The sequence below is a fragment of the Aotus nancymaae genome, unplaced genomic scaffold (assembly GCF_030222135.1).
Source record: "Aotus nancymaae isolate 86718 unplaced genomic scaffold, 86718_ANA_hifiasm-v0.15.2.pri h1tg000079l, whole genome shotgun sequence".
Classification (NCBI taxonomy): domain Eukaryota; kingdom Metazoa; phylum Chordata; class Mammalia; order Primates; family Aotidae; genus Aotus; species Aotus nancymaae.
Window position 1 is genome coordinate 21,102,370 of NW_026988494.1, and position 24,537 is coordinate 21,126,906.

At 53.2% G+C, this 24,537-nt stretch overlaps 1 protein-coding gene across 4 annotated transcripts in view; it reads right to left on the reverse strand.

The window, feature by feature from the left end:
* The window catches only part of BIN3 (bridging integrator 3), a 57,174-nt gene that overhangs the window by 11,319 nt on the left and 21,318 nt on the right, over positions 1 to 24,537 (reverse strand). Inside the window, exons 1-8 of one of the 4 annotated variants that reach the window (XM_064368888.1) lie at positions 21,693 to 21,737; positions 15,956 to 15,989; positions 14,078 to 14,118; positions 13,663 to 13,724; positions 7,620 to 7,756; positions 7,184 to 7,224; positions 1,156 to 1,297; positions 841 to 975 (exon numbers count right to left, since the gene is read on the reverse strand). In XM_064368888.1, coding sequence (XP_064224958.1) covers positions 841 to 975; positions 1,156 to 1,297; positions 7,184 to 7,224; positions 7,620 to 7,756; positions 13,663 to 13,690 — 483 coding nt within the window. In that variant the 5' untranslated portion in view covers positions 13,691 to 13,724; positions 14,078 to 14,118; positions 15,956 to 15,989; positions 21,693 to 21,737. Of the gene's footprint in view, positions 1 to 840; positions 976 to 1,155; positions 1,298 to 7,183; positions 7,225 to 7,619; positions 7,757 to 13,662; positions 13,725 to 14,077; positions 14,119 to 15,955; positions 15,990 to 21,692; positions 21,742 to 24,537 lie in introns of those variants that run through there. The other 3 variants (XM_012435195.2, XM_012435197.3, XM_012435196.2) reach the window with 3 other exon arrangements.

Below are 24,537 nucleotides of genomic sequence, written 5' to 3' on the forward strand. Positions count from 1 at the left end.
AGAGGCACAGAGCCTGTGGCTTGAGGACCTGGCACCAAGGGATGCCAGAGGTGTTGGGGTCCCAAGGCTGTTGCTGAGCACAAGCCATCAGTGGGGTCCTGTGTGGAAGGGAGCCGCTCTTGGCATGGGCATCTACCCTCTTCTATTTTGCCAGTTGGGGGAACAATCCTTGCTAAAGGCTTGAAGACGGAGGACGGGCAGGAGGGGGAGGAGGTGGAGCAGGGTGAGGACGGCGGGAGCCACAGGCGCTGCCACTCTGTGTCCTCCTGCCCCAAGTGGAAGGAGACGCTGGGGCCTGGCCCATGTGTGACCCCCAGTGGTGTGGCCCCATGACCCCAGGCCCACCCCAGGGCCCCAGCAGCAGCCCCGAGTGTGGCTCTCCCCAGGGTTCTGGGACCCCTTACCTGGTGGCTCCAAGGCAGGACTCCGCCATCTCCCAATAAAAAGAGGACTGGCTAGGGGTGGGTGGGGCAGGGAGCTGGGTCCTCAGAAAAGGCCTCCACCCTTCAGATCCCTTCTCCTCTGTACCACCTGGGCCACGAGCCTGCCCACCCGAGGGTGTGGGGCGGAGGGGCTGCTTATAGTGAAATGCAGGGAGACCCAGGGAGGAACAACTGGGCAAAGGGGAACCTCAGCCATTCCTGGTCTGGGATTCATCAAGAGCAATGTCAGAACTCAAATAGCAGAGAGTCAGGGCCCCGGAGTTGCCAAGCCTGGGACTCTAGTACTGGAATGAATTCCTTCGGGGCCATGCCTGGGGTGGAGAATGACTAAGCCACCCTTCCATCGTGGGTGACAGGGAGTGGCACAAGATACATCCACCAAGCCTGGCGGCCTCACCTGCGCTCGGATGAGGGACTCAAAGCTGGGCTGGAAGTAGTCAAGGCGGCTGCCATAGAAGTGCGGCATCTCCTCCAGCAGCTGCCTGTTCTTGGCTTCAAAGTCCTCCCGTACCGGCCGCAGCTCCTCTCGCGCCTAGGGAACAAGACCCAGGGTGTCAAAGCTCGCTATCTCTGCTGGTGCAGGATACAGGATGGGTGGGGTGGGGACATGCGGTGTCTCGGTCCTGGTGCCCCCAGGTGAAAGAAGGGACTTTCCACAGGTGACCACGATGGCCTGTCCGTCCACCCCCTGCCTGTGTGCCCTCCCTGGTACCTGGTGGAGCTTGGCCAGCACTGGCCCCGTCTTCTCCTTTTCCTCGTACTTCTCCACCTTGGCCTGCAGCCTCCTGTAGTCCTGCAAGGCCTGTTCCCGCCGCTTCACGGCCATGTTGAGGCTCGGGAAGACGCTGCCGAACCTGTGGGACGAGCTGGCTGGAGGTGGGCCCGCTCTTGGAGGGGCGGCCTGGCTGGAGATGGGCCTGTTCTTGGAGGGGTGGCCTGGCCAGCACTCACTTATCCAAAAATATGTCCTGAGCACCTACTAAGTGCCAGATCCTGCTCTAGGTCTCGGGGAGCTCACTGTGAACAAGACAGATGAGGCTCTGTCCCCTGCAGCTTGTGCGAATGAGGATGTCGTCGTGGGGTGAGGACAGATGAGAGGAGGCAGGGCTGTGGGCCAGGTCCCAGGAGCCGGGCAGCATAGGGCAACCCAGGAAGGAAGGGTGCCCTGACCCCCACCTCCTGTGAGCTTCACCACACAATGGACTAGAGGATGGTGGGGAAAGTGCTCTGAAGTCATCTGGCCAACACTTCGCTTTTAAAAAGGAGGGAAACTGAGGACAGAGATGATATATAACTCAACCAAGGAAACAATGAGGCAGAGAAGGTCCAGAAGAGAGCACAGGTGTCCACGTTCTCTGTCTGGCACCCTTTCCAGCCTTCACAGTGCCAATGGCAGGTGACAGCTGAAATCTGAACTTACTCCTGGTCCAGGGCACCTTCTCCTTCAACACGTCCTTGGCAACATGAAAGCAGCAGAGCCGGGCATGGTGGCTCATGCCTGTAATCCCAGTACTCTGGGAGGCCAAGGTGGGGGGATCACAAGGTCAGGAGATCAAGACCATCCTGGCCAAGATGGTGAAATCCTGTCTCTACTAAAATACAAAAGAAAGCTAGCCGGGTACGGTGGCACACGCCTGTAGTCCCAGCTACTCGGGAGGCTGAGGCAGGGAAATTGCTTGAACCAAGGAGGCAGAGATTGTAGTGAGCTGAGATTGCACCACTGCACTCCAGCCTGGCAACAGAGCAAGACTCCGTCTCAAAAATATAAAAATAAAAAGGCAGAAGTCCTATAGTTCTGCCACTGGAATGGCCAAAGCGCCAACCAACTGCTTTAGGAAAATGCCCTGAGGACCTCCTCCTACCCCATCGTGACTAGAAGGGACCATGTGGGAGACTCAGAGGAGTGGGCCCCGGAGACAGCAGCGGTGGACAATGCAGCACTGCAGGTCCCCAGGGGCCTCATCTGTGACATGTGTGGCCTTTAGCGGCCAGGAGCAATGCTCTCCCGAGGATTTCACTGCTGCTGCTGCTGCTGCTGCTGCTGGAGGGCTGGCCCTCAGTGTCACAGCAGGGCAAGCCCGAGTCCCAGGAGTGCTCAGGGTCCAGCTGTGCAGCGCAGGGAGCTCGTGACTCTGTGGCCATTTGGAGGTGACCCGGTACCAGAAGAGTTGGTTCCTCCTGGAGGTTTTTACGATGAACCCAGAGAGGAGGAAAGATGAGGGCAGGAAGCAGTTACTGAGGCTGGGGTCAGCCTCTCACAGGCACTCAGAGCTGAGAGGACACCGGCAGACTCACTGTCAGCTTCTAGGAGCTCAGACACCAGGCGGAGCAGGACTTCTCAGATATGCCTCTCAAAGGAACATGACCATGAATTTGGTTTTGAGATGGAGTCTTGTTATCTCCATCAGGCTGGAGTGCAGTGGCATGATCTCTGCTCATTGCAGCCCCTACCCTCCTGGGTTCCAGTGATTCTCATGCCTCAGCTTCCCAAGTAGTTGGGATTACAGGAGTGCACCACCACGCCCAGCTAATTTTTGTATTTTTAGTAGAGACAGGGTTTCACCATATTGGCCAGGCTGGTCTCGAACTCCTGACTTTGAGTAAGCCACTTGTCTCGGCCTGCCAAAGTGCTGGGATTGCAGTCATGAGCCTGGTTTTAAAAAGCCTCAGCAAATCAAGTGTCCAGGTGAGGTAAGATTAATGAACAATTTTGCCAGAGAATAAGAGGATATAAACTTTACCAAAGCATTAAATGCCCCAAACTAAGCCACAGGGAGTAGACTTTGATGAAACAAAGGTCTTATCCCCAAGAAAGGCCACTAACACGAATCCTCCACCTCAAGTGTCCGTAACGGGCTCCCTGCCTAACAAAGTGCTAAGTGGGTGAAGCCACCAAAGTGCCCTGAATCCTCAGCCGTGCCCTTAGACACAGTAATCAAACCAGCATCTGAACAACTTGCTAGGCAGAAGCCATGGGCCTCCCAGCACTGCCCATGGAGAACGCAGGCCCCCTCAGCTCTGCGGAACTGAGAGGAAGCAGACACCACCAGGACACATGGCCACCCATGGCGTGGGCTGGAGTGAGACCGCCGGGAGGAGCTGGGCTTGATGCTTTCACCCACGGCAGCTGCTGTGGAGCTGCAGCTGCTGTGGAGCCCCGCCCCCCTTCCTGGGCAGCTGAGAGGCACGTGTTCAGGCAGCAGGTGCAGCTGGCCTCAAAGGCTACTATGCCACCTCTCCCTCCGCCCCAAATGGCCAACGGACCACTGGGAGCCACCCCAGTCCTCACCCTGGTCCTTGTGTTGGAAGCCACCTGCTGCCTGCATGGTCCCAGTGCCTCGGCCTTGTGGGTGCCTGGGAGCTGCCGGGTGGGTGCTAGCACCGGGACAGGGCAAAGATGATAAGCAGGCAGGAGGCAGCAGGTGGAGGGCTCGCTGGCCCTGGCCCCAATCCCACCACACTGAGCTCACATCCTCAGGAAGGAGGGCATCACAGCATGAAGCCATGTGTACACAAGGCACCTTCCATGGCGCAGGATGGGAGGAGCTGCATGCTGGTTGCTCCAGCAGCCCAACCCCCAACATCCCTGAGGCCCTCTCATAGCCCCCTTCCCACAGCTGGGACTTATTATTTCCAGGGCCAGGGTCAGAGCCACTAGGAGCACTGACTACAGGGGAGTGCCGAGCCGGGGTGAGGGAGGCTGAGTTACAGGGCTCCTCAGGGGGATGGGGTGGCAGTGTTTCCAGGAGGCCACCTGACTGCATGGGCTCCTACCAGCCCCCTGGAACCAAGACCACCTGGCCTCTGCAGGGGACATGGCTGCAGGGTACCTGCCCCTGTGAGAAGGGTGTGTCTTCACCACGAAAACTTGCATCTCCCACAACAGCACCCTCAGTCACCAAGAGGCTCTGCCTGCTCAGGCCACTGGAGGTGACGGCTGATAAATTACCACCGCGGTAGGGGAGGTTGGATCCTGGGATTGGGATTCCCTAGGGGTAGGGACAAGGGTCACACCCTTCTACATTCCAAGGAAACTCACATCAGTCAGGGCGGGGCGAAGCCTGTCTCAAGGTGGCTGAAATGTGGGGGACTAGGACTCTGTCACATCTGCTCTGGTCGCTGACCCATTGAGGCCCCACCTCCGTTTTCTACTTTCAGCAATGGAAGACTTTGCCAAAGCCCAGGGGCGGACGGTGGATGTGCCATGTTGCTGCGCGGGACCTCAGCTCAGAGCTCAGGGCTCAGGGTGCTGACAGGGGAGGGAGAGATACGTACAGGCTAGGCCCCTGTGCTGACCCCTCTTAGATACGCCCCTGGGACACCATAGAGGCCTTGCTGACTCCACCCAATCATATGAGGAGGGGGAACCTCTCCCCAGGAGCAAGGCCAGGACCCAGGCTCCACTCTGCTGTCCCAATGCACTTCACCCCTCCTTTCTCCTTGCCCACCTCAGCCCACCAAAACCTCCTCTCCTGCTCCTAGGTGCTGACTGTCCCATTCTAAGAAGTCAGTTTGGCCCTCTCTCTTCACATGTGAGGAAACAGGCTCCCAGGCTGGGTGGGGGCAGGTGGGACAGGCCACCCAGCATGCTCTCCTCCACAGTACTGCACCACGCTGGCACTGCCACACCTGCCGCTCACCTGAGAATAGATCATGGCTTTCCACTACACTGTAAGCTCCCGAAGTTTCTTCTACGTTTATCCTCAAATAACAGGGCCAGGCTGGGCCCAGGCCAGTGATCAAAGCAACACTCATGATCACTGCCAATTCTTGCCTGTCTTAAGGCTCAATATCAAACTCACTCCCTTGGGGATGCATGGGGCAAAGAGGAGCAGAACAGGGAAGGAGAGGGAGGCCGGCTGGGAGGTGGGCTGGGCGCAGCCAGCACTGGTGGGGAATGCCTGCCATGCCTTGGTCTGTGCCCACGCGGCCAGGAGCTTCCACCCACCAGGAAAGGGAAATTGAAAGCATCCCCATCCGACATGTGAACACAGCCCAGAGACTGGGGATTAGAGGCAGAGCCCCGCTGGGAGGCTGGGGGCGGTGGGGTGGCCATGTGGCCATGATCTTCATCAGAGGACAGGAAAGCTGCAGTTTCCTGTTTCCGGTGCTGGGGTCCCTGGGAGCTTCTCTTCTGGCAAGAGGAAGCCAATGGGGAGGAGGCTGCAGGCTGCGCGGTTTTATGTGGTCGGGGGAGATCATATGTCAGCTGTGGGGATGCAGGGAGAAGCCAGCCAGGCAGGCCTGAGGGCTCATGCAGAGGTCAGCGGATCTGCAGCGGAGATGGTGCGCCCCCTCTGCCACACCCCCACCTTCCTGGCAGGTGGTGGGCCACCAGGGTGGTGGGAAGTGGCCGGGGTTTCTCTCCATTTGGGCTCCAGAAGCCAGGGATCAGATTTCAAGGGCGCCTTGTTGGTACTGAAATCGAGGTGGGAGTCAGTCCCTCAGTTCTCTGAGCTGGGTCTCTGCCTCACTCTTCCAGCCATGGGTGCCTGTGGCAGCCTCTGTGTCTGTCTCTGGGACCCCTGCAGCCCTGGCACAGAAGAGCCCTCTGCCGGCAGGGTCTTCTTGGCTTGTGTCCTTCCCAACCAGCCCTGAACCGTCTGTCCTGAAGCCCAGGACTGAAAACCACAGCCATGGAGCTCCTTCTGCACTCAAGCTCCCTATACAACCCCATGGCACAGGGCTGTACTGTCACCAGTCACCAGCAGGCAGCGGGTGGTGGATGCCCACTCTGGGGAGGCTGCGGGGCCAGGCCCAGAATGGGAGGTGCAGTCCCTTCTCTCCCTGCCATCACTGAGCCTCCACGGTCTTGGCTTAGAAACAACAGCTTGCTAGTGACAGGCGGGCCTTTTCCTAATCCCATACTTCAGGCCTGCACAGTCAATGAACAGCTCAGCAACCCCAAACCCCAGGGGCTGCAGGATCAAAACTGCTCCCCTCATTGCCCTCCGGGCCCTGGGCCAGGCCAGTGATAATTAGGCAGAGCCTCATTACCCGGCCCTGGCAAGGCAACTGCCCAGGACCACCACAGAAGAGGCAAGGAAGTGCAGCTGGGCAAGCAGGCGCTTTCTAGGTCACAGCCTGCTCGGGAGAGGCCAGGGAAGATGATGAAGTGATTCGGGGCTTCAAGGCATGGCTCTGCCTGTTCCCCGCCCTGGGGATCGAGGGAATAGGCCTGTCTGATCACAGACCAGGGCCTGCCTGACAGAAGATGAGTCTCACAGAAGCATTCTTGACCCCGACAGGTCACAAGCTAGGGGACTTTCCCAGGCCAGACCCTGTTGCCGCACCCCTCCCTGTGTGCGGCCACCCCCATGTTTCCAAAGCCGAGTGCTGCAGGCAGCTGCTCTCCCAATCCGGCGGGGCAAGATGAAAGGCCTTGCTCATGTCTGCTGAGGGCTGGCCAAGATCTCTGCTAGCTCCATTCAGCAAGCCTGGCCCCACTGGCTCTCAATCAGGAGGAAGCGGTCAAATGACCACCGGAGGAGTGGCCGGTTGCTTGTCGGGGGTGGCGGGCAGGGGTCACCTGAGCTCACCTGGGCCATGCAGGTGCTCTAGAGCCCACAGTAGCACAGACCCTTAGGCCACAGGTCACAGAGCTAACGTCCCCATTGAGTTTCTTGTTGGTCCCCATGGAATCTGGGGACAGGCTGTTAGAAATGCTGTTCAAGCTCCAAGTGGCTGCTGACCTGCCTCTCCCATAAGTGCTCCGAGGCCCCCAGGTAACATTTACTCACTTTTTTAAGGGCTCGATCACAGTCTTCTGAATTTGGTTCACCTGTAAAAGAAAAGCCCAAAGACATTAAAACTGGTGGGGTGGGAGAGGGGAGGATGATAGGCAAGGCCGGGCCCCTAATTACTGCTGGACCAAAAAGCCCCAAGGACCACAGGGCACTGTCCTTGTCCTGGGCCTGAGCCACAGAAGGCTCAGGGGCTGCGTGAACAGGACTACCATGGGCGACCCTCACAGTGAGTGATGTCAGCTCGTGGAGCCTCAGGAAGCAGGGAGAGCCAGGGCAGAACAGTCTGTGAAGAGCCCTGTGGGCCTGCGGCACATTGCAGCACACAAGGCCAGAACGCTAAGTGCCCTGAGAGCAGAGGGAGCCTACTCAGGCCTCCCCGCACAGTCCCTCCAGGGAGAGGCCTATCCCAGACCAAGACCCAGTCACCTACCTTTTCCTGGTTGAAGGCATCCATCCGCTTCATGGCAGTGTCCAGGGCCGTCACCATGTTCAGAAGGTCCTGGTCTTGCTCACAGAGGGGATTGGAGAGTAAATCCAAAGATATCTTCACAGCAGATTTTGACATGGCTGTAAAAAGCCAAAGCTCAGTGAGCCTGTGAAGGGACAGGTTTCATGGGCTTCTCTTAAGGACTCTGCCCTCCTATGGCCAGGGGCCTGCACCCTGATGACCTCTTCTCACCGCCATGGCTGTCAGAATGGCAGAGTGCCACATAGCCACGAGCCGCTGATCCCCTGGTTTAATATTCATTCCCCTCACTGACACTGTTCTGGGCGATTCTTTTGAGCAGCTTTACCTGTTCTCCAAACCCTAGGTTAAAAAGGACTATCTGGGTGGGAGGCTATAATATAATGCTTCTGGCTCCAAAGATCCTAATTCAGTAAAGCTGGAACCCAAGAATATGCATTTAAAACCACGTCTCCAGGTGGTTTGGACGTCAAGCTTGGTTTGGGACTCCCACATGGACAAGAGTAACAGTACTCCAGTTTACACACACTTTCACTACAAAGGGCCCAACAGTAAACAGTTCATGCTTTGTGGGCCGTATGATTTCTGTTGCAACTTCTCAACTCTGCCTTGTGCTGTGAAAACTGCCAGCCACAACACACAAAAAATGGATGTGGCTGTTTGAATAAAACTTTATTGACAAAACTAGGTCAGATTAGGCCAGCAGCTGTAGCCTGCCAACCCCTAGTTTCCTCGATATCCAGTAGGAAGAGATTCACTGGAAAATGTGTTTTCCCCTGAGACTTGCCTGGACACTCTGCAGCTGGCACAGACGGCACTGGGCCAGCATGGCCCTCCTCCAGGGTGTCTTCCTGCTCCTCTAGAATTTTGTTTGTAAATAATGGAGATCTGGGAACTTGTACAGGACAAGGAGCTCCAAAGCTGCCAGCAGGTCCCCATCTTGGGGTTCTGTCAAGGTTCCGATACACTCTCATTTAGAGCTCAAACAACCCAGGGAACATCTAGGGGAAATTATTTTGGTTCCATTTTAGAGAGGAGGCAGATCAGGTACAAAAGCATTTGTAACGTCTCCAAGGTCAAATGGTTGTGAGCGCCAGCTGGGCCTTGACCCTTGACCCTGGCCAGCTGCCTCCCTGTTGACTGCTCTCCTTGTGATCTGGCCTGGAGGAAGCCAGTGGACAGGTCCACGAGGCTCTGATGGGGCATCCGCTGATGTTTTTCAGGCGCTCTGGTACCCGGTCCCCACGAATGTGCCACCCACCCCTCCGTGCTCCTCCCTCCTGTGTTGACATTCCCTGCTGGGCAGATGGGAAGCCTGCGAGTCACAGGCGGCTCAGAGGCGGGCTGGAGACCTGCTGGCAGCTTTGGAGCTTTTGGTCCTGAACATGTTTTCAGGCATCCATTATTTGTAGAGTCTAGAAACAAAATTCTAGAGGGGCAGGAAGAGGTCATGGAGAAGGGCCATGCTGGCCTGATGCTGTCTGTACCAGTGTCAGAGTGTGTCTGGGGCAGGAGAGAAGACACACTGCAAGGAATTTCTTTTATTTGCATGTTACTGAATTTAAGATGCTCTTCGTTACAAGACACTTACTCTACAAACTACTAAGAAAAAAAAACCTGCTGTCAGTCAAACCAGGCTACACTCTCAAGTGTTACAGTACTTTGATTTCAGAGATGTTAACTGTGGAAAGTGTCTTGACGCATGACATAAGGTTCGCCTCCCAGTTAATTACAGATGTGGCCTTGCCTAGCACTCCAGGGCATGAGCCCGACCCCTGACCCTGCTCTCCCTGAGGAAGGGTCCACCTCCCCCAGGCCCCTTCATCAGCCAGCAAGGCAGCACTGAGTAGACAACTAGCCAGCCCAGAGCATCCTCCTGGGATTTTTCTGGAATTTAGGAGAGTGCTATAGTCACCCAGCAAAAGGGCAAACTGTGGGAGAAGGCTGGAAATGTAAACTTTCCAGAAACGCTGAGGAAACGGAGGAAAAAAACACCTCAAGTTCTGTGAAGTGACTGTAGGTTTGGGAACAAATATGTAACTTGATTTGATTATGAAATGATCACATACGGCATAATAGAAAGATAATAAAATTCTAGATAAAGCTGGAAATGTTAAAAATGTCTTCTATTCTTTTTAAAATATCTGAAGAAAACCCAAAAAGCCAGAGGATCAAGGAGACATTCTTTCCACTTCTGTTTTTGAGATGGAGTCTTGCTATCTCCCAGGCTGGAGTGCAATGGCACGATCTTGGCTCACTGCAACCTCTGCTTCCTGGGTTCAAGCAATTCTCCTGCCTCAGCCTCCCAAGTAGCTGGGTAATATTACAGGTGCCTGCTAATTTTTGTATTTTTAGTAGAGACAGGGTTTCATCATGTTGGTCAGGCTGGTCTCAAATTCCTGACCTCAGGTGATCCACCTGTCTAGGCCTCCCAAAGTGCTGGGATTACAGGCATGAGTCACCGGGCCCAGCCCCACTTCCCTCTCTCTTTCCTAAAGCTGTTGCATTGTCAGGAAGTCAAGGAACTGAGTGGACTCAGTGGCCAGCCCTGGGCAGAACTGGGTCTGGAATCCCCGCCCAGTGATGCCTCCGATTCATGCGCGCAGAGCAGAGCTGGGGTAGATGATGCCAAGAACATCATGGCCTTGGCTGGGCGTGATGACTCATGCCTGTAATCCCTGCGCTTTGGGAAGCTGAAGCAGGAGGATCCCTTGAGCCCAGGAGTTCGAGACCAGCCTGGACGACATAGTAAGACCCCATTCCCCCTCAAAACAAAATAAAGAACAGCAGGTCTCCATGCCCCTCTGGGCCTGTGGTCCCTGCTCTGGCACATATCCCTCCTCATTGCTCCCTGCAGGGACTGGGAGAGGGGCACAGTCAGCCTGGCCCACATCGGGAGGCTGGTGGTCTTTGAACCATAGAGAAAGTGAGGGTCTTGGACCCCATCTGGATCTCTGGAGTCCTGATGCGGCCTCTGGAATGTAAGATTCAAAGATCCAGCACAGCACTGTGAAAGTAATATAAGTTTCTAAAAGAAAGGTCATCTTTTTTAGAATAACTGGGGATTTTCCACCTTGCTGGGGAGCTCAGGAGACTCCACACTCAGGAAAGGCATCCTTCCATTCCCCTCAATTGTCTGGATCAGTGGTGCTCACAGTGTGGGTCTCCAGCATCACCTGGGAATTCCAGGGGCACACATTTTCAGGTCTCGCCCAGCCCATGAATCAGAGGCTGGAGGTGGGGCCCCGCGGCCTGCAGCACAGCAAGCCCACCCATAACGCTGATGCCCGCCCCGTGTGGAAGACTGCTGTGGCCATCAGGCTTGCCTCCGCCCTGCAACCAGCACCACTGCTCTCCAGAGGTGCTGTCTCTGCCCACATCCACTCCTAACTGAGGATAGTAATCCTAGGCTTCTGTAGTCACCCATCGAACCCTGGTTTCTCTGCTGGAAAACTAAGCTTTCCACAGCCACAGATGGCGCCTCATAGACCCCTGATGCCTTCCTTGGTTCCGGAGCAAGCCGCTGTGAACACAGCACAACCTGGCTTCATTTATGCTCTGACAATGCAGCTGTCTGTAGAAGCAGGAAGGAAAGGAAGCAATGGGTCACAGCAGCTCCAGAACTGGAAAGGCAGTGGGGACCGATCAAGAAAAATGCAACCCAAGTAACTCAGACCTGAAATAACTACAAAACAAACAACTGCACACAAACGCCCAAATCCGGTCCTTGGCTTGTGACACACATAGTTTGGCAACAGTAGGGGCCAGGAGCAAGGTGCATGTTCAGACCAGCCCATGGCCCAGGAATTAGCACTGGCATGAGGATTTATGGCACAGAACAAGACGGCCACAGTCCCTGCACAGGCAGTCAGCACTCACCAGGGCATGGTGGTGGCGGTGGCGGTGGCTCCCAGGGAAGGAATGTTTTCCTTTTGTGATCAGTGCTTGGTAGGAAAGGTGTGTGTTTACACATCAGTAACTGGCTGAGGCTTAGGAGCTGGCATAAAATGGGAACAAATTCAAATAACTGCCTCCATTAGGGACATTTCAAGTGTTTTCCTCTTAATTGCAGTACCAAGTAGGGGCCAGCTGGTCCTCAAATCTCACCCTTAGGTGCCCACTGCACTATGGCCCTTTGAATGGTGTCAGGAGACAGTGACACTGCACCCATTTGCACTAGGTTCATAGACAGCCAAGCCAAGATTGGACAGGCCAGGGTTCTGGAGTGGGGCTGTTTCTAGTTTGGGATGGCAGGGCAAAGGAATGAGTGGGGCATGGGCAGGCTTCGCTGTGGAGACAAGGCCCTGGGCTTGAGAAGAGGAGCTGAACTTTTCCTCCTTCATCAAATGGACATCAGTTTCCTCTTTTATAAAACGGACGTGTCATGTGCCCTGTCAATCTCAAGGTCAGAAGAGCTTGTGTAGGTGAAATTTCTTCACAACTGTAACAGCATTATTCAGCAGCTGGAGTGGCTGAGGGGACTGAAGATGGCTCTTCCCCCATCCTGCTGGCTCTCCTGCATCTCTGGTCAGCATGCATGGCCTCTGGGCCTCCACGCTTGCTGTCCGCGGCCTCTGGGCCTCCACGCTTGCTGTCCGCTGTGTTTCAGGCCCTCTTTCCTTGGCTCTACTTGTTTGGGTTACTCATTCCTTTAGGACTCTGCCCAAGGGACACCTCCCCAGAAAGGCCTCCCTGGACCCGGTCACTCTCCACCTCCTGACTGTTCTTGACAGTGCTCGCCATGACGTGTCATTATACCCATCCTCTTAGATCTCTTGCAGGCCTTCCTCCTAGAACGTAAGCTCTCATTTTGTCTTGCTTTTGACTCTCTAGCACTGACAGTGCCTGGCACAGGTGGGTTCTCAGTCCGTATCTGTTGAATGAGAGGAAGTGAGCAGTCCTGGCCAGACCCAAGTCTCTTTTAGGTCCCCATTCCAGTGTGGTATATAGACATGTCCCTCCCACTGAACCCAGGGAAGGAGCAGCGGAGGTCGAACCAGTCAGGGAGCCTTGCTGCCGACAATGATGACGGTGACAACAGGAGCTGACATCCCCCGAGAGCTGACCCGTGCCAGGCCGTTCTCAGTGCTTCATGTTGCTCAGGTGACTTCATCTTCAACACCAGCCCGTGCCACTTGGGCTGGCATTCCCTGTGCTTGCTTCCCGGGTGAGAGAACTGAGGTGGAGCTTAGTCGGCTGTCTGGAGGTGCACACAGAGTGCTGAAGCCACTGACCAACCTTTGGTCAAGTGCTCGCTGCTCTGAGGTAGAAAAGTCGAGGCCTTGGAGAAAGAACCTCAAGGAGTTCTCCACCTTTCCCAGCTGCTCGTCGCCTCCTTTCTGGGACGTGGCCTGTGACAAGGGCTCTGGATGCTCCTTTATCCCAGACATGCCTGTGGCTCCGGGCTCCTGGGCCTTATTCTTCCTTGTTTCAAACAAGAACTCTCCAGCCAAGAAACCTCCCCAAGGGCCCGAGCTGTTTCCCAGCACCTGCTGGCCCCCATGTTCCATGGACCTCCCAGTACCCTTTGTTATGACGGAATTATCTGGGGCATTTCTGGCCTTACACTTTAACCCAACCTTCTGTTTCAACACACCACAGCTTCCATTCCTGTTGCCACTGGAGTGCCCGGCCCAGCAGGCCAGGGATTCTTGTTTCTGCAAGAGGGAATGGGCTTCCCTTTCCCTCTGGACAGCCTGAGCTGGCGGCCCGGATTCTGAGGCAATCGAGACATCTACTACCAGAAGCTTCCACCAGCTGCAGTACCGCCCTGACTAGAATCCCAGGAGAGCCTTGCCCCAGCACCCACATCCAAAGTGGGGTGGTGCGAGCTCTGTGGGAAGTAGGATCTGACTAGTGAGGAGTGACTGTCCTTAGGCCGCTTCTCAGGACACTGGGTAGGCATCCTCTGAGTGCAACGACGTCAGTTAGTCCTCGGGGGGCTGAGGGAGGATGCCCACCTCTGCCTCACCTGCCCAGCCAGTGGTGCGGGTGGAAAGCCACCTACCCAGGTCGGCGTCGGTGCTCTTCTTCATGTCTTTCTGCAGCCTCCGGGTCTGCTCTTCTAGTCTGCAAGGCAGGGGACAGGCTGCTGGGGATCCCCCTTCCCCTCCCCTAACTGAGGGAAGCCCAGATACTCTGGAGGGCCTGCCAGGGAGGAGGAGAAGGGGCCCTTCCCCATGGGGACACTTTCTGCTGTCTGAAGTGCCACTACACCCAAAGGCTTCGAGTGAATGACTCTCGTGCGGCCACTGCTGGGGAACGATTCCAGCAGCCTGGTGACCCGAGCTGCCCTCTGCTTCTAGGGTGCTCATGGGGCAGAGGGGCAGCCCAGGGAAGGGTGGTGGGCAGACAGGCGAGACCTGGCAGGGGGCCCTTGTCCCTCTTGCCTCCCGCCTCAGCCTTCTGGGGTTGACACTCACTGCTGGAGTTTTCCATATTCCCTTTCAAAGTCTCTCTCCACCTGCAATAAGAGAGATAACTCAATTATTGGAGAAATGACAGCATGGTGGAAAAAACCTCCCAGCCTCCTGAAACTCTCTCCACACCCTGCCCCAGTCCGCAGAAAACAACAGGGTCCAGTTCACACAAGCACCGACAGAGCGCTCCTGACATGGTATTCCTGTGTTCCCAAGTTAATTAAGTGTTTGATTGAGGGAAGAAGGCTCCCCTCCCAGAGAAGCCAGCCAGGCAGGTGGCAGCAGACCGTGGCTCTGCTCTTCCCAGCTGGGAGCAAGGCACTCGCTGCGTGCCTTCCTCACCCCAGGCTGGAGGTGGTCAGGGTGCTCAGAATGTGACTGGATCCCATCCAGGGAGGCAGCAGGGTGCAGAGGAGAGGGCGGGTCTGGAGTTGGGGGCTGTCTTTGCCCTTCCTAGTTTCCAGGTCCACACAGGGCGCCTCCTCTCCTACCGTGCCCTCCTCTCAGGGCCACCTGCCCCTGCTGGGCTCGGGGTGGGTCAGGACAAGCATGCTCCTGTGCTTTGTGACTGGGATGCATCAAACACAGACACTATGACTACTGACTCAGGCAGGCTCTCTCCATTCCCAACCAGACAGTGACTCTCGAGAGCCAGCAACACTGAAACCAAATGGGTGAGTCCTGAACCTGGGGCTGCACTTACAAGTTAAAGAATCTAGTACTTTCTTTTAGTGCCTAGACTTCACTATCTGTAAAAAGAGGCCTCAGTATGGGTCTCTTATGGGCGTGGAATGGGAAGTAAATGCTATCAAGAGGCAAAGACGGAGACTAAGCTAGAGGCCAGTCCTTCCTACTCTCCCTGGCCAGAGCAGTAGACGTCAGGGGCCAGTTTCTGGGCTTCATGCTCTGAGCAGTCAAAACCGCTAACTCACATTCACAGAGCCCTCACTGTGTGCTTTACAAGAATGGAGTTCTCTACACTCATCTCCAAGGCAGGCGTGACTATCAGGTGACAGTACTGAGGTGGTCACCGGGACCCAGGTTATATACCCTGGCCAAGGTCACCCCATTGGTGAAGGGCAGAGTTGAGCACAGTGGGAATGGAACCCAGGCAGCCTGGCTCCATGGCCTGCATTCGTAACCATCACTCTCCTAGAAGGCATTTTCTGATGAATGAAAGCCTTGACCTAAGAAAGCAGTCTTCCTGGCTGCTCCCCGAGACTCCTGCCCCCGATAGCCCTAGATCCTGACTTCTGCTTACGCTATAGGCTGAGGGTCAGGCAGTACATATTTGCAGAAACTGTCAGAGCCAGGCTGTTCCCATCACTGCCATCCAGCAACAATGACCTGAGAGTGTTCTGAGCCCATCAACCCTAATTAGCACTGCACGTTTAGATTTAGATTAATTCAACATAGCCTTGGAATGACAAAACAGCAGTCATGTCACAAATGAGGAGCCTGAAGCCCAGAGAGGGAAGTGACTTCCCTAAGGACGCAGGACATTCTGGTGGCAATGCAAGGCTAGAATACAGAGTCCTGGTTCAGGTATTTTTGCTTCAAATGTAAACAATATTCATTCCTACAAACATGTATTGAGCACGTATTAAGTGGGATACATTCTGCCAGGACCTGGGGATACCCTGGTTGATTCAAACAGACGTGGGCCCTGGTGGTGCACATAAACAACAGCTAGATACAAATATGCTTGCTGATGGGCCTTTTGGACGGCAGTGATAAGGCCAGAGAGACTTGGACAGAGTCTGCTTAGCTCTGGCCCGCCCTCAGGGCATGACAACAGACCCCCTTGCATGGCGATAGCTGTACCTTCCTCATTTCAACTGTAAAATCCGGAAGCAGGGGAAAAAATGGTCTTTTACTTACTTTATGATCGTGGCATCCAGTATCTTCTACAAAACTGTGAAGTAAAAACCACCATTGGTGCCCCAGCCTCCCATCCTACAATCTTTCTTCCTCTTTTCAGCAGACTCTTTCCCCACCCAGGAACCCATTATTTTTATCACTACTTTCCTTAAGATCCAGCAAAAGCTACTCTTAAGAAAAAAATTCAAAATTCACTCCCACTAAAGCACAAATGCTTGATAAGCATTTAAAGTGCTGCCTGTCCCAGGGGATTTCCAGTTAGCAGGGAAAAAAAAAGTCTCAGCTAAAGGAAGGGAAAGGCTCCGCAGTGACTGCAGGTGGGAAATTTGCTTTGGTGTGAAGGAGCCTTGCCAGGGCCCTTCAAAGTCTGTACTTCGGTGTCAGCCTAGTTTTCTCCAGCAGGGCCACAGACGAATGCAGTTTAGAGGCATGAGCAGAGATAGGTAAGATATGAACTCTGATACTAGTTGTGGAGCCTTGATAGTACTGAGGACTTTTTTTTTTTTTTTTTTTTTTTGAGACAGGGTTTTGTTCTATTGTCCAGGCTGGAATGCAGTGGTGCCATCATAGCTCACTGCAGCCTTGACCTTCTGGACTCAAGCAATACTCCTATCTCAGCCTCCTGTGTAGCTGAGACTATAGGAATATGCCGCTATGCCTGGCTAATTTTTAAATTTTTGTAGAGATGGGATCTTACTATATTGCCTAAGCTGGTTTTGAACTCCTGGCCCCAAGTCATCCTTTCGCACTGGCCTCCCAAAGTGCTGGGATTACAGGTGTAAGCCACCTCACCCAGCCAACTTTAGGTGGCTTACGAGAAAATAGTTGATGATAATATCTACCTCAGTGGCTCCTTCTGAGGATTAAGAGGCAGCGTACGTAGAACAGACTGCAAGGTGCCTGGCCCACGGCAGTGCTCACTAAAGTTAGTTTCTGTGTTTTTCTCCTGCTCACTGGGGTTCTGGGAAGACCAGAGCAATCTGGGGCTGCAGACTGGGCTATAAACCTGTTCGCAGAGAGGAGAAGCTGCCCTAAGCATGCAGGAAACTGGCAGCTAGGGAAACCCTGATGTTGGCTAAGGGTGGAGGCCCATGCCTGGGTGCTGTGACAGTGCCCTAGCTCCCTTTGCTAAACACATCTTTGTTCTTTCTTTTTGAGATAGAGTCTCACTCTGTCACTCAGACTGGAGTGCGGTAGCACAATCTCGACTCACTGCAACTTCTGCCTCCCAGGCTCAAGCAATTCTCATGCCTCAGCCTCCCAAGTAGCTGGGACTCCAGGAGTGAGCCACCACACCCAGCTAATTTTTGAAAATTTTTTTTTTTTTGGTAGAGATGGGGTTTCACCATATTATCTAGGCTGGTCTTAAACTCCTGGCTCAAGTAATCTGCCTGCCTTGGCCTCCCAAAGTGCTGGGATTACAGGCATGAGCCACCGCACTCAGCCGACACATCTTTTGTCTAACCTTGCAGGATATGACAGCTGAGCAGCATCTTCACTTATTAAAAGTATTTCTTTCCAGAAAGAGAAAACTAAAACAAAGCACTACTTGGCCCAAACCAAGCTCATCTAGAGATCCAGAACACACAGGAGGTGCTCTCTGGGAGGGGAGCTGAGAGTTTGCTGAACCCCGGGGCCCCAGTCTTTGGCTCCCTTCCTCTCTTTTGCAATCCCCCAAGTGTGCTGGTGTGTGTGGGATGTCAGAGAACACCTGGTCTCCCTGGCTGGGGACTGCTTGGACTTGCACCGGGAGGGACTTCAGGTTTTTAGCTAGGTTGGATCACTCTGGAAGCTGAGGAGCTTGAGGTCTCACACTGGAGCTGAGGAGCAAGTCAGGGGCGGAAGTATGCTCTTTCTACTTGGTGCCACTGAAGGCCATCTGACAGCGTGAGAGGAGTTCGGAAACATCTCACCTCCCCTGCTGCCAGCGGCTGGGGTGGGTGGCTTCTCTAGCTCACTGCTCTGAGAGCTCTCTCCTCCACTGGGGAAAGATGCACAGGGACACTGCCAGAATTCTAGCCTCTCAGATAATGGCTAAGGGACTAAAGGGACACACTGGAGCCTCATTCCGAGGAAAAGAGCCAGACAGAAAAGATCTGAATATCTTTGAACGCTTGATGCCTTTGCCAAAAAGGCAACTGGACCCCAGTCAACAATGCAAGTGTAAACACATGTGCATGGACCGTCAGGGGATCAGGGCAGGCTGGGCCAGCCTGGCGAGGTTAGTGCAGGGAGAACCAAGGCCCACACGATTATCCTTGGCCACGTACTGCATTCATTCTCCAAGGCCCAGGGTGGGAGGAAGGGGCTGTGCTATTCCCTGCTCAACTGGCAGTGCCCAGGTCAGGCCCTGGCACAGAGTGGAAACCCAGTATTTGCTAAGTGAATGAACAGGCTGAGTTCCCACCCCAACCTATGCTCATGGTGAAGTGAAAAAGGAAACTGGCAGGCAAGGCCGAGGCTGTGATCCCAGGGCTGAGGTGCATCTGATCGGAATCTGAGAAGCTCAGAATTGCAGCACTGTGGGAAGCTCCTCCTTCAAGGGATGCTCTGGGTGGAATGTGGGCTCCCTGAAGGTATGTTCTAGCAGGATTATGCAGGATTAATGAGGCTGAGGAACCTACCGCCTGGCACGTGAAAATCCTTCTCCAGTGGAGAGGCTTTGTGTGGCCAGACTCTCTTTGCTCTGACTTCGCAGAGCATCCACCTGGCTAGGAACCTTGGTGTGTGCGTTCCTTGTGTTTAAGACCCAGAGTAACCCTTGATTCAGAGGGACACAAATAGCAAAGCTTCAAAGACCTCTTCCATCCTCCCTGGTTATGCAGGAAGTTACGGCGGCTTCTTTCCAGGCTAAGATGCTCCAGCCACTTTATGGGACTTGGGGAGCAGGAGGGGACTGGGTGGAAGATTAGGATTGGGATAGTGGGGAGCTTTTTTTCCTCCATCTCAGTTCTAATGGTCAGCCCCAGCAGGAACAAGCCATTCCAGCCAAAGCCTTGACAATAATGGAATGTGTGTGAATAACCTGGGCAAAGGAGAACACTGAGGGTACGGACACAATGCTTTCTTTGTGCCTGACAGTTGGGTGCCTTGAGCCAAAAACCTCCTGAAACTCCCTGAAGATAACACGAGCATTTCTTCCCATGACAGGGGCTCCATGACTTCCAATAACCCAAAGAGCCACAGCTGCTCCCCTCCCTGAAAGTGCCTGGGCAAGAACAACAGAATGCGTCACTGCTGTTGAAGGGCAGCTGCCAGAGATGCTGAGACAACTGCACAGCCCAGGCCTGTTTTGGGGGCTGGAAGGAGGTAGTGGGTGGGGAATGAGACTGAAGAGGCAGGGTCTTGCTAATTCTACTTCAGTGCCTCTGGGAAGCGGAGGGGTATAGGTCAGGGAAGCAAATAACTCTTCCCCAAGCTGAGTTCAGCTGTGATTCTTTGTGAGAGATCAAAGGCCTCACCGACTTTGCTGCATTGTGAAATCTGGCTTCCTGGGACAGGCTGAGTCCCTGGTGGTTCATAAAGAGGGTCAAGTCAACCAGCTTCCTGTGATGTTGTTAATATTAACTGGGGGCTTATTTTGTGCCAGGCACTGTGTTAGGTGCTTTCAATGTGCTACCTTGTCTGAGCCTCAAGTAACATCTGTGACACAGGTACTGTCATTATCCTCACTTTACAAATAAGGAAACAAAGGCTCAAGATGTTGAGGAACTTGTTCAAGGTCACAGACGGCACATGGCAGAGCCAGGATGGGGACCCAGGCTGCCAGCCTCCTGAACCTGTTTCTTGACCCCTACCTGATTCCCAGTCTATCTGGGAGAGCAGATACCGTAATCAGAGGATCACAATTCCATCTCCAGCGAGACAGATGCGAGGAAGGAAGAGGGACGCCCTGAGTGCATCTGCCCTCCCCGCGAGTCCTTGCCACTCCTTAGATGAATGGAGCCAGAGATTTTGCCACCAACAAACCGGCAAAGCAGTTCGTTTGCCTACACTTTCTGTGGAGAACAAAGTCCATTTCTATAAAGGTTGGGGTGCCAGGAGGGTTTTTGTTTGCTTGTTTGTAGCAAGCATTCAGAACAAAAGACCCCTCTTGAAACCACTTCCCTTTCAGACTGTCATGGATTAAACTCTGGAGACTCAAAGCCACACCTTCCCACTTCCTGCAGCCGGCTAGAGCCCAACATGTGCACACCCAGATTCTCTGGACTTCAGCTGAGAGCCTCCACAGATGGTCAGCCTCTGCATGGGACATCAACGCTGAGTTGGTCAGCAACCTGCCTCTGCGTGAAGCAGAGAGGCACCCCACTTTTTTTAAATAGACAGGGTCTCGGTCTATCACCTAGGGTGGAGTGCAGTGGTGCAATCATAGCTCACTGTGGCTTTGAACTCCTGTGCTCAAGCGATCCTCCTGCTTTAGCCTCCCAAGTAGCTGGGACTACAGGCACTCTTTTTTTTTTTTTTTTTTTTTTTTTTTTTTTTGTAGAGCCAGGGTCTCACTTTGTTACCCAGGCTGGTCTCAAACTCCTTGTTTGAAATGATCCTCCCACCCTGGCCTCCCAAAGTGTTGAGATTCCAGGCATGAGCCACTGCACCCAGTCAGGGAGCTTTTAACTTGCGCCTGTTTCCTTTCAAGCGACCTGACTTTGGATTTGCTGGAGATGGAGCCAGTGGTCAGATGTGTGCCAAAGTTCTCACCAGACTGAAGCAATCTCTTTCCTGTGCTTCTGAGAGCTATGCCAAGGAGGGGAAAAAGCTAGTAAGGCAAGGAGAACTGTCAGGGGCTGGGATGACAGATGAGGACCTCTGCTGCCAGCACAGTGCTGGACTTTCTGTAGCTGTCACGTCACAGATGCGCTACAGTTGTGGTCTCTCATGTTAAAACCAAGAGACTCATTCAGATTTGTGGGTCAGGGGGTTGAAAAGGCTATTCTACACTGGGATTCCAAAACACTGGGAGGGCTTCACAGCCTGGGGAAGCATAAGGCAATGGAAAGAGTATTGGCCAGAGGCTCAAACCTGAGCTCTAACTCCAGCTTTGCCAGTGTGGGGTTTTTATAACTTGAGAAAGTCGCTGCAACCTTCCACGGGCCTCGTTTTCCTCATCAGGAAAAATTGGGAGGTTGGACTACTTGATCTCTATGAGCTTCCAGATCTAACTTCCTAAGAATCTATGATTCTCTTCCTTTCCCATTCTGGAGTAGGGATGAAAAATTGGGGGGAGGTCAGGGGGGTGTTAAAGGGTGGAGGGATTCAATCTTCCCCTCCTGCTGAGTGACTCATGGCCAAGAATGCATTTGGAAGTTGGGAGAAACAGGCTGAGGGCACTGGGAAAAGCTTCTTGGTCTTTTGCAACTGAGGTAACTGCCTGGGCAGTATCTTTGGGGGACGGGGGGGCTCTGTTTCAGGAATGCTGTTAGCAAAAATGTAGACCGCAAGCCAGTCCCTAGAGGTGGACTATTCTGAAGCAGTATCTTTCTCTACCTTTTGGTAATCCACCTCTTCCACCTGCCCAAGGGTGATGAAGAGCCCAGGTTAACCTTACTGGGGGAAATGTCCCAGGACAGCAGGCCCCTCTAAGCCCCAGTCTATGTGAGGTTCTGGATCCGCATAAGTGGGAAGAGGCCCAGGTTGCTGTCTTTCCAGCCCCAAGATGTGTTGGTTCAAAGCTTTGGTTCTATGCAAAGGCCATGTGATACAGAACTAAATCTCACAGCAAAACAATCGGGTTACTCACTGTTTTGGGTACAATCTGTTTCTTGGGCTGCCCAATCTTAAAAGGAATCCTGTAAGAGAAAGAGACAAAGAGGGATATTGTGAGAAGTGGGGAAGGATGTAGCTGAAAGTATCGGTACAGTACAGGCCACCCTCCCCCAGGAGGGTGAGGAAGCGTGGCCATTGCCTGCTACTTGGTACTTGGACCATGGGCCCTGGTGGGCGTGCAACCGTCAACATCTGGGCTTGGTTCTGAGAAAGAGAGGTCCTCCCATCTACAGTGTCAGATGCAGGTTGTTCTGCCTCAGAACATCTTTCCTACTGATAGTCTGTCATTTAAAGACAATGAAAAGGTGAGGGCAAGGAGTTTGAGGTCGCAGTAGGCTATAATTGCACCACTGTACTCTAGCCTAAGTGATATAGCAAGACCCTATCTCAAACCAACCAATGGGCGTGGTGGCTTCTGCCTATAATCCTGGCACTTTGGGAGGCCAAGACGGGCAAATCACAAGGTCAAGACATCGAGACCATCCTGGCCAACATGGTGAAACCCCATCTCTACTAAAAATACAAAATTAGCTGAGTGTGGAGATACACGCCTATAATCCCAGCTACTCAGGAGGCTGATACAGGAGAACTGCTTGAACCTGGGAGGCAGGGGTTGCAGTGAGCCAAGATCGAGCCACTGTACTCAGAGCCTGCTGACAGTGAGACTCTGTCTCAAAACACAAAACAAAAACCAAACAACCAACAACCAACAAAAAATCCTAGGGGTGGGCCGGGGCAGGGCGGGGAGGGGCGGGGAGGGGAGGGGAGGGGAGGGGAGGGGAGGCTGCCCTTCAGCAGGTAACCACTGCACTGGGACTTCATTTCCTACTCCATAAAACAAGTGGATTAACTAGGTCATTTAGAAGCTGCCTTGAGGCACTGAGTATTCTATGATTCTCCGATTCCAGGAAGAAAAGCGGCCAGGCTAGAAAGTGCATCCCAATAGCTATGGAAACGGTAGGCTCTTGATCCCAGGTAGGAAGTGAGTCGAGAATCCTTGGAATCAGGTCCGGCAGAGGGCTCTCAGCCAGCCATGCTCATCACTCTCCTTTTGGCTCTTCCATTCGAACCGCATGTTTCCACAACACACCAGACCCGCTCCACCAGGCCCAGGTCCCACCCTTCCCTCCACACCCCCTTTTCCCTGAGCCTGCTTTCCTTTGGCCCAAACTGACCAACACACTGCTGCTAAACCCAACGGTATAATTAACCACCGATAATGACCCCAGACAGCAATCCAGTAAAGGGGATGGGCCAGCCTGAGTCACAGTGGTTTAAATTTAATTTCTGGAGGACATCCTGTTTATTGTTAACCCAGCCCCGTAATTTTTGAGTGTTAACCCTTTGGGGGCTGGCTGATTCACATGGCTTCTGTAAATAAATAATTTCTGGCTACATAATAACCAGGGAGGAAAGGTAAGGTCTGGAACTGAAAAGGAAAAGAAAAAATTGTTGTCTTCCTTTCTCAGACCTAAAGAAGAAAAGTTCATGGGGAGACGTGTTCTGTCCCCACACCCTGGTTACTTTTCCCATTCTTACTGATTAGAGCTGACTGACATGATAGTTTTTGGAGAGTGAGCAATTGCCCTCAAGGACCATTCTGGAGACAGTGCAAATGAGGTCCCAGTGGCAGTGCAAAAGACAGCCCATATTCTGTCGGAAGGACACTGCAGTGGAAAGTGCTCTAGACCAGATATCAGAAAACCTGGCCTCTGCCTCTGACTCATTTTGTGATTTGAACAAATCGCAATCTCTCTGGAGCCCAGTTTCTTAAACTATGAAACAAAGGAGTTGGAATCCCTTCAGCTCATCTAAAACTGGAATTCTAAACTGAATCTCCACTCCAAGAATATGGGGAGTAGGATGAGAATTCTAAAGAAGTCTCAGAGTGGTCTTCAAAATGATTCTTGGAGTTTAGTACTGCAGACAAGGGACTAAGAAATCAGAAACATAGATTCCATTATTTGTGGTGCTACAGCCTCCCTCTAAACCTTAATTTAGTAGCACAGTATTTTTAGAACTGTAAGTTACCATAGAAATTTTTTCCCCAGTTCAACCCTCTCCTTTTGTAGACGAGGAAGCAGATCCGGAGAGGTTCAGTGACAAGCCCAGGGTCACTCTGCTGGGTCACCAGAGAACCAGAAGAAGCAACCAGGGCCCCTGGTGTCCAGCCCAGTTTTTCTCTCTGCTACCCACAGCTCAATACTCTTTTCACATGAGTATGTTATAAAGTATGTGATCAAAATACCTAGTCTTGAAGTCCTACGGAACTCAAAGGGGTTCACTGTTCTTAAAGGTCTGGAAATGAACAGGGAGGACATTCGTGCTGAACTGGGTGCTCTGGCACAATAAGAGTTTATGTACACTGTGCAGACGAAACAGGTATCTCCTTGTATTTTCACCACAGATACAATCACAGAGAATTATCATACTGTTCTGATTATTTTTCAACTCACCTGCTCAAAAGCCCTATTAGAACACTTAAAAAAAATCCTTCATTTAAAAAGTTTTAAAGAAAAATTGTGAAGAAAGTGCGTAGTTCCTATGCGGCCCACCCTCAGTTTCCCCTTTTATTAACACCTGATATTAGTGTGGTTCACTGTTCACAATCAATGAACCAACAGTGACAGAGTCAAGACTACCCTTTCTTCAGATCTTCTCGGTTTTCCCCATGTCCTTTCTCAGTTCCAGCTTCCCACCGAGGTCACTACATCACCTTCAGTCGCTACGTGTCCTGAGGCTCTGCTTGGCTGTGACAGTGTCTCAATCTCTCCTTGCTTTTGAGGACCACCCCAGTTTTAAGAAGTGCTGGTCAGGCA